The sequence below is a fragment of the Hydra vulgaris genome, chromosome 02, assembly GCF_038396675.1.
Source record: "Hydra vulgaris chromosome 02, alternate assembly HydraT2T_AEP".
NCBI classification, from domain to species: domain Eukaryota; kingdom Metazoa; phylum Cnidaria; class Hydrozoa; order Anthoathecata; family Hydridae; genus Hydra; species Hydra vulgaris.
Genome location: NC_088921.1, coordinates 23,403,373 through 23,412,288, shown reverse-complemented (window position 1 = coordinate 23,412,288; position 8,916 = coordinate 23,403,373). Strand labels below are relative to the sequence as shown.

The 8,916-nt window shown below is 26.0% G+C and overlaps 1 protein-coding gene across 1 annotated transcript in view; it reads right to left on the bottom strand.

The window, feature by feature from the left end:
- Positions 1–2,308: 2,308 nt before the first annotated feature.
- Positions 2,309–8,916, bottom strand: part of LOC100212246 (RNA-binding protein 26) — a 30,528-nt gene continuing 23,920 nt past the window's right edge. Inside the window, exons 11-15 of the mRNA XM_065790331.1 lie at positions 7,168–7,266; positions 6,992–7,096; positions 4,662–4,841; positions 4,175–4,408; positions 2,309–2,694 (exon numbers count right to left, since the gene is read on the bottom strand). Of these exons, the coding sequence (XP_065646403.1) occupies positions 2,599–2,694; positions 4,175–4,408; positions 4,662–4,841; positions 6,992–7,096; positions 7,168–7,266 (714 nt within the window). The 3' untranslated portion in view covers positions 2,309–2,598. The remainder of the gene's footprint in view (positions 2,695–4,174; positions 4,409–4,661; positions 4,842–6,991; positions 7,097–7,167; positions 7,267–8,916) is intronic.

The following is an 8,916-nucleotide window of genomic DNA, read 5'->3' as shown; positions in this document are numbered from 1 at the left end:
TTTGGCATATAGGATCAACGGTAAGGAAGTAGGCGTGAACTTCCTAGTTAAGCATTTTTTTTGGCGGTGCTATTTGACAAGATCATATGTTCTTGATATAGCTCCTTAATTAACAGATAAAAAAAAAAAAAAAAGCATCAACAAACATTTAATATCACATATAGCTCAAATTTGTTTCTCTGTTAGGTTAATTGCTAATTTCTTATGATTTCATTTTTTTAATACTCTCTGTACCAAAACTAATCTAAGCAACAAGTTGACTTATACGATCGGCATGCTGCTTATCATCCGAAGTCAAGTTTATGTTGTTTAGAGAGCGTTTTTTTAATGAATTTTATAATGACGTCATTTTTGACATCAAATGTAGATCTAGTTTATGACATCACAAAAAACAGCGTTTGCTCGCGATTGTTGGTTTGTCTCATAACTTACACGTCATTGTACATTTAACCAACACAATTATTTGGATCTATTTTGCAAAACTTTACCACCTAAACGTTTCTTTGATATATGTAAATAAATATATCTGGGCATATATTTAAATCTACACGATGTGAAGATTTAAATATATGTTCGGATATATTTAGACTTGATATGTCTACGAAATCATAAAATTCCTTTTAACAAAATTTTAACATTACATATTATATATATGTTTCTTGTTGAGAGGTGTTGATATCAAGAAACATGTAATATATATTATATATATGATATAAACATCTCACAACTGATGACTATAGAACATTTTGTTTATAACTTTATGTTTATATATATATATATATATATATATATATATATATATATATATATATATATATATATATAAATATTTATATCCGAAAGGTCTGGTGAGCACAAATGATATTATTATTTTAGTGAAATAAAAAACACTTTTTAGTTTAAAATACATGTGTTTCGAACTTATAAAGTTCGAAACATGTATTCATTAGCTGAATATTGAACATAGAAACATATTTTGGTTTAAAAACCTTAAACGGAAAAAATTGTTCCACTAACATGTTAGGAAATGTTAAAACATAGGAAAAGTGTTTCTAAAATTTGTGGATAAACACTTCCCACCCTCTTATAAATTGCATTAGTAGAGCACAGTGGCGCAGTGATTAGAATCAAAAGGTTGAAGGTGTTGCTAGGCTCTAGCTTATTAAGCGTCATTTGTAAGGTAGGAGGCGTGAACATCCTAGTTAAATGCTCTTCCACGGTGCTCTTTTTATAAGCTCGTAGAGACTTCTGAGAGTCCCTTAATAATCACAAAAAGAAAATTAAAAAAAAATAAAAATCGATACTAGCCACGAGTTAGCGGCATTGGAGACGGAGTTGCAATTTGAATTTAGAAGAAATAAATCATTTTGAAAAATAACTACACATATTGAAATCTTATGCATAGAAATTGTAAATAAAACTGGAACGTCATTTTTAATTTCCTTGTTATATTGACCGGCAAATACCCTGCATTTCCTCTGCTCTGGGCAATTTTTTATTTTATATATATTTTATAACAAACAATTCTTATAATCCAAAATTTGAATCTGGCATTATTATCACGTATTGCTTGGATCTTTTTTTTTAGATTGCACGTGGTATATTAAGTCAATAGATATGGCAATTGCAACGTTTTGTCTACCTACCGTCCAGTTTTACTTCTACGTGTATTTTCTAAAATTTATAAAAAAAATAATTTATAATCAAACTTATAAATACTTGAATTTAAACAAACTTTTATATTAAAATTAGTTTGGTTTTCAAAAAAGTTGTTTGACTAAACTTACTACCATTGAACTGACAAATAAAACATTTCAATCCTTTTTCGGTAAGAAGATGCTGGTTGTATTTATTGGCTTTTTGAATAAAAAATATTTTTAGTAATCCCAACTGACCCTTGAATATTTAATGAGCCCCTAATATTATCTTAAAAAAATTGTTTCAAAAGTATGTCAACCTGGTACTCAAAAAAAAAGCGAAATTTTATAACATTTTTTAAAAAAAGTTGTTATTTTTTATGAGTGGTTTTGTGACAACTCATATACAAGACTTGTTACTTAAGTGTTACGATATTATGACGGATGGGGGAGGGAGGGTAAAAAACTATCAAAAACTGCGTGACGTAATTAATGGACGACCCCTAAGGTTAAGAAGATCATCACTTTAAGTGCCGATTTCTCACTATCTTTTTTTTCATCGTTTTAACCTTCATTATTTTTTAATACATTTATTTCGATAAAATTTTGATATAATAATTGGTTATAATAAAGCTTATAATGATTAGTTATAATATAATTATAAGGTGACATTTTTCTTTTTAATTGTATTTATAATTATTTTTTTTGACACTGTTGTTTTTTACAAAAACAATAAAAATGTATTTACATGTTTCATGAATAAAAAATACACGGAAATACGTAATGTTATCGATTTTAAAATCAGATAATGTAATTATAAAATCGAATAATGTAAACGTTATGTTATTGATTTTAAAATCGGGTAATAGTTAAATTTGTTGCAAAAGCAAAATATCTCGTTTTTAAGTTAAAAAACAGATAAACATGTAAACAATATTGAATTGCATCAGTTGAATTTAAATCATCTCTTCCAGGATCTTTCTTCGTCTTCATCTTCATCATCATCGTCATCATCGATTGCTAGAAGCATTTCTTCGTCATCTTTATCTAACTCGAGCTACAGTAAAATTGTTTAAGAAAATACAATTAAAGAAATTTTTAATCTTTCAATCTTGTAATAAAGGAAAAATAAAAGTAGATTTAAAAAAAAATGTTTTTTTATAAATACTTTACATTTATTACGTCAAAAACTTTTTGTTTTATTATTATTGTTACTATTATTACTATCGACTTTTACTATTAAAGTTATATGTATGTACCTATGTATTTTTATATTATAAAAAACTTACTGAAAAAAAAAATTGTCAAACAAATTAATAAAAATGCACTTTTTTCTTTTTTAGTTAACAAACTTCATTTCTTATGCTGTTAAATCTAACTTATTTATTTTTATATAATATAGTTATCATTTTTGAAATTTTCATATAATTTTGCTTCATTTGAGACCCAACCTGATACACTTTTGAAGATTTTTTTTTTGATAATTTTAGGAACTCCTAATATGTCCAAGAGTAGAATGATATATTTTTTTAAATCTTGTATGGCCATGGTGCCACACAATGGCCATACAAGGCCATTGTGTGGCCATTGTATGGCCACGATATCTTGATTATAATTTAAAAAAAGTTAAAAAACTTAAATTAAAAAAAAACATTTTTTAAAAACATTTTAAAAAAGTTTTTAATGATTTTAGGCCTTTTCAATATTATGTCATGTATTTCTAATAAAATCTAGATGATAAAAAATTAATACCAGTAAAACTTTTAAATTTTATTACAAAAAATTAGCTTTTTTTTTATTGTTTTTTCAGTTTTTGATTAAACCATAATTTTTTGCACTGTTTTTAAAGCACGTTTTGCGCAAATATTGGATCTTGCAGTGTTTATAACAGTTTCTTGATTACACCAGTGTCTTAAAAAAGATTTTTTTGCTTTTACGTACGAGTTAACTGCAGCTAATAAAATTTCATAGTTTGTTCTATTATAATAGTGATTGGAAAATCAGATATTCATCCAATTACAAGTAATAAAATTGCATGCTGGTTGCAGTTGCTACCGATGTTCTGGCAATAAAATAAATTCTGGTAATGCTATGATTCCTGTTGAATTACATCTAGCCACTTTTTTAACTAAAATTGCCAAATTTATAATTAAGAAAATGACAGACAAAACATTTACGACTTTCCATGCGTAATGTTTTTGGAAAATGTCCACCTTGACAACACAAAATATTTTTTTAATGGTAACTGTTAAGGGACAATTTTTTAATTATGGTAAATAGTAGTAACAGAAAATTTAATGGATTTGATTGAGATCATGAATATGAATAACTGAATAAATAGTTAAATGAATAAATAACTTTTCGTTATTGTAAAAGCGAAGAAAAAAAAAAAAATAATAAAAAAACGCTTAAAGTATAAATATAAAAACATGAATATTAATGTATATAATTAATATATATAACTTATAAAATAAATCTATGTATTTTCATATTAACAAATCTATGTATTTTCATTCTAAAACAGAATAAAACTATACCAAATCATCTTCAAAGTCTTTTTCTGATAAACTATGACTCAGCGAATGTCGCTCAGATTCAATATCATTGCTAATTGAAGTTTTAGGTTGACTATAAAACCATGATAATATTAATTGTTTACCATTAAATTTCATCCCGCGAGTAGCAGCTGTTTCTGCAGACTGACGAGTCGGAAAAGTAAGAATCAGTTTATCTGGAGTTGTTTCTTCAATACGATCCATTTGAGAAAAAGCCTAGAATAAAATTTTTTTTTAATAGAGACTAAAAAAAAAAACCGGCGACGATCTAAATACAAGTAAAAAGCACTAAAGAAGCAAGGTTGCATTAAGCTAAGCTTGAAGAATTTATAGACACCACTATAAACCCCACCTTGAATAATATAAAACTTCAGCACTTAGCAACCATCAATAAAACCAATAAACAATATGGTATCAATTGCAATAATTCATACTCAGCATTAAGAGTTAAAAATAAAACATTTCATACGGCAAAATGTGATATAACAGATTCCTTTTCGTCAGCAGCAAATCCAGTAACTAAAAGTTGCTTTGGCCGATTATCTAGAATATTATTTTTAAATCCACCACGCCCTCGACCACGGTGCCACAGACTTGCTCCACGACCTCTTGTTTTAGGAAATCCTCTTCCTCTAGGGTTAAATCCAATCTGAATGTTACAAAAATTAAGAGTAAATAAAAATTAAGTAATTAAAATAAAAAACAAAAAATGAAATGATGTAGTCTTTGTAATGTGTTTAAAGTTTTAAGCAAAATTGAGTCTAGATATTAAATAGGAAATGTATAGATGAATACAAAATATAAACTTTGGTAGAGATTTTTGTCTTCTTTTTTTTCATTAAATGTGTGCTACTTGGTTTAACTAATGTATTTTTTTTTATTAAATACATGCTGCTTGGTTTAAACTAGTGTAATTTTTTTACATGCTATTCGGTTTGAAATACATGCTACTCGGTTTAAACTAATGTATTTTTTTATTAAATACATGGTACTTGGTTTAAACTAATGTATTTTTAAAATTGTTAATAGAGTTATCCAAAGACCAAAAAATCTAGGACAAAAAATATGATTAAGAAACAGAAGTATTAAAGAGTGCTCGAAAGATATAAGCAAAAGATATAACCGAAATTCAAACTCCAAAAAACCTTAATTAAAAAATTAAATCATTAGATAAATTATTTTATTTTGTTTTGTTGTATTTTTCTCCTTTGGTATTACACTGGTCAACAAGTTAAAAAATTCTTTGTACTTTTAATTTTTTTATTTTGTTTTATATCAATGTTGTCATGACTATAGAAATGACATTAAAAAAAATTAATGTCATATCCATGAACCACTAGTGTGATGTGCTGCATACATTTTTGTTTCCTAGATCCAGAGATTTTTGGGAAGATCATACATTTATTTTAAAGTGGTCAGATTGTGCTCGAAAATTTGGTGTATCCCAGTTGTATGTTCAGCAAGATTACAATTAATTTTAGATTCTACAGGTTAGACACTGGTGGCCATTGTAGTTAATAGAGTCAAAAAGGAACTGCATGTTGACACAACTCCTTTAAGTAAACAGCACATATATAAGAAATTGATTGGTTCTGATTAAGCAATAGCACTTTTGTAAATACAGCTTGAAGCATCAATAATTAAATCAAATATATTCTCAATAAAAAATAATTAAAATAAATATATTCTATGCTCTTTAAGTTTGTACTCAATATAGAAAGAATTCATTAGTTTATTGATCTTACAGCATGGTATTATTTATACTAAGAACTAAATCTGACTGACTCATAGAGGAAGATATTTAATTAGTTAATGTAATTCTCAACATGCTCAACTATTGTAAATGCAGCCTTTTCTTAAAAAGTTGAAAAAGAAAGCTAGGATAATATTATTGGTTACCATAAAATATATACAAAAATAAAAAGAAAGTCTATAAAAATAGTTAACTATGTTTGGGGTGCATCTTTTAATAAAGGATAATTTGACAAGTGCAAAAAAACATTGCAATCATAGTTAAAGCTCTGCAGTACCTACTCTGTAGTACTCTGGCAGCCTACCTACACAGGACCTACTCTGGCAGCTTAAAAATTTGTTTTATCTTATAATTTGTTCAAAAAACTTTTATTCAGCTAGTTTTTATCAGTGAACTTTAGAACTCTCTCCTGCCATGTTTTGCAGATTCATATTATTTACTTCTTAAGTCTTTTATAAATGAAGTCTATAAAAATGGTGATAGCAGTCTTGTTAAATTTTATTCAAAATGTGTATTTTTTAAATAAATTTTTTATCATAAATTATGTGTAAAATTATGTGTAAATTGAAAATTTATATTTTCAATTACATCATTTAGAGTAAAAAGACCATCATGCTTTGCATGAGCAAATATAAAAAATATGTTGTTTGTTTTGGCATGGGCACAAGTAGACTAGACAATCAGATAACTATAAGAAAGAACTGAGTGTCGGAAAGATATATAAAGAGCTCTTGTTGAAAAAAAAACAATCAGGAGGAGTACAAAAAAACAATCAGGAGGAGAATTAATAGCAAGAGTAAAAAGTTTATAGAATCAAAAAGAAACAAAATTTTTTTTTTAAACAAGAAATTTAACGCTAGAAAAAACTGTACAGCACATGCATCTGATTAAGATAGAGCTGATTAAGATATATATGAAAATATAAAGAAAAAATATAAAAACTATAAAGAAGGACCAAATACAGTCTCTGGACAAGAACAGGAAAGCTTGAATTATGATTAAAACTTTTAAGTAAAAAAATGAGTGATAATTTAAATTATAAACACCTGTTTTTTGAGTAATATTAGTGCATGCTTTGCCTCTTCCAATTCATCACCGCCCAAATGCCCATTATATATATCAATCTCACGATCTAAAATCTCTTTGTTTGGCTGCAAAATTAAAATTTGAATTATTTGTTGTAAGCAAATTTTAAATAATCATATAGAAATTCCAAACTTACATCTTTTGAATATTGTACTGAACTTTTTTGTTTCATTTGAGAATCATCTAAAATCTCTTTTTTTAACCTTTGTACTGTTACATCACAATGTTTGAAAGTCTAAAAAAAAATAATGAACTAAGTATTTTATAAGCAGAGTTAATTCATTTTTAATTGTGGGTTTTAATTAACACAATTTTTAAAAGCAATTTTTAACAAATTATTATTAAACTCTAATACAAATTAAATTCTAATCATACTGTAAGCAATCATAAATACCATAATTAACAACAATATTCAATACTATTGATGAAACAAGTAATCATTACTTAGCATATATTTAGAAATAAACTTTAAATCATTAAAAGACATCATTCTTTAAAAGAGAAGCATAATGTATACTATTTTGTATAAAAAGAAAAATCCTCTATTATAAAAAAGTCTTGCTTGAGCCTACATGAAGGTTTTGCATTTCTTAATCAAAGTGATAAAATACATTTTTCATCAAATTGTATTAAAAATTAAAATCATCTGAAATGACAATTTCCAAAACACCAACTTCATCTTTATTTATCCACTTTATAACTTCAGCATTTTTTTCCAGAACAATAATAACCACGCTACTACTTGCATTGCCCAGTTGTTCAAGTTATGTTATGAGCAGTATGCTCTCAAGATAACTTATCACAAATTTTGTGCCCAAACTTTCTGTTGCGTTGCCCAAACTTTCTGTTGTGTTGCCCAAACTTTCTGTTAATCTTTGCAGAATACTAGTTTAAGAACTAGTTTATGTGAAACAAAAAGTAATGGAAATTTGTGAGACTCACTCCTCCAAACATTTTTCACAATATTGTCTTAATTATCTTTGTCTCTTTTTTCACCAAACATGACACTTTACGGACAACCCCTAGACAGTATACCCTCAAAAAATTATTTTTGCCTAAAATGACTTTAAAAGAGTGGCAAAACATGTTATTTTTATTTTATAAGTTTACATTAGAAAAAAAAAACTTTTGACTTTAAACTTACCGAAACAAATTATTTATTGAGATATTAACAAAAAATGTTTCAGCTGTGCCTTCATCTTGTTTTTGTTGCTATGTCTACTATTAGGATTACAATACTATATATAGTTTTTTTTTGTTATAAAAAAAATGATGACTATTTTCACTGTTAAAGTTTTTTTCAATATTAGGGTTACAATTTAATTACAATCTAAATTTTTCTTATATATATACGGAATAAAAGTTATGTTAACAGTAGTGTTATCTAAAAACTCAATTCCGCTTTTCACAATGTTTCATTTTGATTTTCTTGACAGATCTATTTTTTTTTACTTAACTGAAAACCTAAAACTTAAAATATAATTTAACAATACCTTTTTTTTTTTGACTTCTAAAATAAAATCATTAAGCAGACCATAATTTTTTTAAGAAAAAATCAACAAATAAAAAAGTTTTTTGTTAAAATAATTTTTTTTAACTATTTTAATGAACTCTAAACTTATTTTCTAAAGTTTATTTAAGATATAAACACAACTTGTCTCACCACTTGCAGATCTCTTTCAGTTTTATTTTGAAGCAATGGTATATCAAAGACAAATATAAAATTAAAGTATGAAACTTAAATAAGTTTTACTTAAACTTTATTTTACTTTAAAAAAATAATAAAATTAGTAAAAATAAAATGTTATGAAAACTTATAATTTAATAAATCACAGACTGTATTATTAAAAATACTATAGACTATTATTAAAAACTAATTTTTTTT